Here is a 2,983-nt window from a genome sequence, read left to right as displayed (position 1 = left end):
TATACGATGGGCTACTCTCAATTTCCTTCTACCAAATCCACTCACAAGGCTTTGGTCGGCCCGAGGCTATACTAGAAGACATTTGCCCAAGGTGCCATGCAGTGGGACTGAACCCGGAACCATGTGGTTGGTAAGCAAGCTACTTACCACACAGCCACTCCTGCGCCTATCTTAATATTTATATTTAAAATGCCGCTGTGGCTGACTTTGTTTTCATCCTTTTGGGGTCGATAAAATAAGTACCAGCTGAGTATTGGGGGTTGATGTAATCAACTAGAATCCTCTCCCAAAAATTCAGGCCCTTGTGCTTATAGTAGAAAGGACTGTTATTATCATGATGTTTATTATTATTATTATTATTAGTAGTGGTTGTTGTTGTTGTTAATAGTAGTTAAATGAGTATTAATTTTGATAATATAATCAGTTAAAATGGAATGCCATCAAATAGGCCTATTAATTAGTGATGTAACCCTTGAATGTAAGAAATGCAAAAAACCACAGAATAACATGTATTACGGATAACAATATAGAACAATAGACTCCCGTCTGTGACAGACCAATCTGTGGATGTAATTTCCAGACATTAAATATGAAGATGGCACAACCAATTGTTAAATTTGCTCCAGCAATAGAAAACAGAACTGAAAAAAAAAAAGGAAAAAAAGAAAGGAAATAAAAATTAATTACTTAACTGATAAAAAAATACAAAAAGAAGACAGTTGAAATTTTAATATTTTATAATTTAAACCCTTTTGTTACCATATTTCTGAAGAATTATGCTGCTTTTGTTTCAATTAAATTTTAAAATAATGAATTTAGTAAAATAATTTTGCCATTATTAAGCTGGTGTTTGGAACAAATTAATTTGGAATTTTGATGAAAGGTTTAATTTAGATTACTTAAACCTCTTTGATACTAGCTTGCCTGAGACTATGTATGGTTCTATCACACAAACTTGTTATTTCAACCCTTCTGTTACCATATTTCTGACTAAATACACAGCCTTGATTTCAATTAATTTTGAAAGTAACAATTAATAAAACAACTTTGTCATTATTAATCTTGTATTTAGAACAAAGATTAATTTGAAATTTTGATGGAAGGTTTTAATTTAGGTTATTTTAAAACAGGAAGAACTTTGTCTCATAGAACCAGGAGGGGGTGGTCTCAGGTGAGTTGGTATCAAAAGAGTCAAAGTATGAGGTGTGACAAGTATAGGAACATCATGTTCTTTCATGATATTTCAACAGGAGACACAGTCAATTGTAGTAGTTCCAACCAATACATCACACTCTGTGTGCTGTATTTTCTCGTGAGGAATCTATGGTACTGATGGTATTTCATTGTTGCAGATGTGCATAATGGATCAGCAACTGCTGCAATGAAAGGTATAAAGATCTGCCGTTTGTCTGTGATTCCAAGAAGCTCACAACAGCTGGGTCCAAAGTAGAAGTAGTAGTAGTAGTAGTAGTGGTAGTAGAAATAGCAGTATGGGGGCATGCGCTGTAACAGAGCATCCACTGTTTGTTTGGTGATTCCCTACTCACGGCACATGACCCCTTTGTACCATTCAGGTGACAACCCTCCAACCCATGGGTCTGTTTTGTGGGGTTGTTGTTGCTAGTGAGGGTTTTACAAGGTTGGAGTGCAAATCCTAGCTCAACCTCTTTTAGTTGCCCTTTATGACATGCAGAGGAAACGTTGGGTTTATTGTTTGACACACCGGTCCCCACACAGCACTAGAGCAACAGGAAATGAAATGTTTTGCTCAAGAACACAACACACCGCTTGGTCTAGGAATCGAACCTATGATCTTGTGATTGTGGGTGCATTTCCCTAACCACTGAGCCAAACACCTCCACATGATTGCATGTAATTTAGTTTTAAGTAAAAATTTAGAAAAAAATAAAATAAATGCGCCCTTTTAAAGCCTAGCCAGGCTCATGGGCCCGGTTTCCCGGTTTCAATGGCGTATGTGTTCCCCAGCTGGATGGGACGCCAGTCCATCACAGCGTTACTCATTTTTGTTAGCTGAGTGAACTGGAGCAATGTGAAATCAAATGTTTTGCTCAAGAACACAACGCATAGCCCGGTCCAGGAATTGAAACCACAATCTTACGATCATGATGCTGACACCCTAACCACTAAGCTACGCGCCTCCATAAGAATTTAGATAGTATTACCTAAACTGCCTTGTTCGAAAACATCAGGCTCCAGCAATAAGACAAACCATTGTTTTATGACCAAATTCATTTAACCCTTTTTGTTACTGTATTTATTTTGAGAAGCTCTGTGTTTCTTTGAATTATTTTAAATATAACAAAGAATTTAGTAAAATAACTTGGTTATCATTCAGCTAGGGTTAGGAACATAAATTGTGACTAATGTTTGGTGGAAGATTTTAATTCAAAACTTATGAAAATGAGACATTTGTAATCAGAACCAGAGTTGGTTTCCGCTGGGTTGGTAACGAAAGGGTTAAACAAAATAGTGAAAAACTCACCTTCAGAAGCCACTCCACTTAGCGGCATTTTCGCCTCGGCTTGCATTGCTACACCTACTGCAGTTGCTAAGTAACCATTACGGTTCCAAGAGAGATACCCTGTAATAGAAAGGTTTTCCTTTATGGTCCTTCCACTTGCATTATTTAAACAAGAACTTAAATATGGAAAAAATGTGCAAATAAATTTGTTGGAACTGCAAAAGTAGATGGTTTTCTTTCTTGTGTGTTAGTTGTTAGGAAACAAAAAACAAGACAGAAACCATTCTAAGTGGTGTTGAGTAAAAGAAATGTTAGAAATAAGGAAATGATTTAGAATTTTTCTGTCTTACCGTTTTCATTGGCCAATCTGACAGCCTGTAATAAATAAACAACATATTTTAATGGAACTGAACTAAAAGGAATTTTATTGTTTCTAAATGTTGGAGGGAAATCTTTGAAAGATTATTTTCTGATGCGGTTCAGAAAACTTCAGATTCATAA

At 36.1% G+C, this 2,983-nt stretch overlaps 1 protein-coding gene across 3 annotated transcripts in view; it reads right to left on the bottom strand.

Moving 5' to 3' along the window:
- Nucleotides 1-6: 6 nt before the first annotated feature.
- The window catches only part of LOC106875709 (uncharacterized), a 40,230-nt gene continuing 37,253 nt past the window's right edge, over nt 7-2,983 (bottom strand). For all 3 annotated transcript variants that reach the window (XM_014923957.2, XM_052968626.1, XM_014923956.2), the window contains 3 exons: nt 2,833-2,857; nt 2,504-2,602; nt 7-641 (listed from right to left, as the gene is read on the bottom strand). In XM_014923957.2, the coding sequence (XP_014779443.1) occupies nt 454-641; nt 2,504-2,602; nt 2,833-2,857 (312 nt within the window). In that variant the 3' untranslated portion in view covers nt 7-453. The remainder of the gene's footprint in view (nt 642-2,503; nt 2,603-2,832; nt 2,858-2,983) is intronic.

This window comes from Octopus bimaculoides, chromosome 6 (genome assembly GCF_001194135.2).
Source record: "Octopus bimaculoides isolate UCB-OBI-ISO-001 chromosome 6, ASM119413v2, whole genome shotgun sequence".
NCBI classification, from domain to species: domain Eukaryota; kingdom Metazoa; phylum Mollusca; class Cephalopoda; order Octopoda; family Octopodidae; genus Octopus; species Octopus bimaculoides.
Note: the sequence above shows the minus strand (reverse complement) of the source record. Positions and strands in the feature narration are given on the sequence as shown.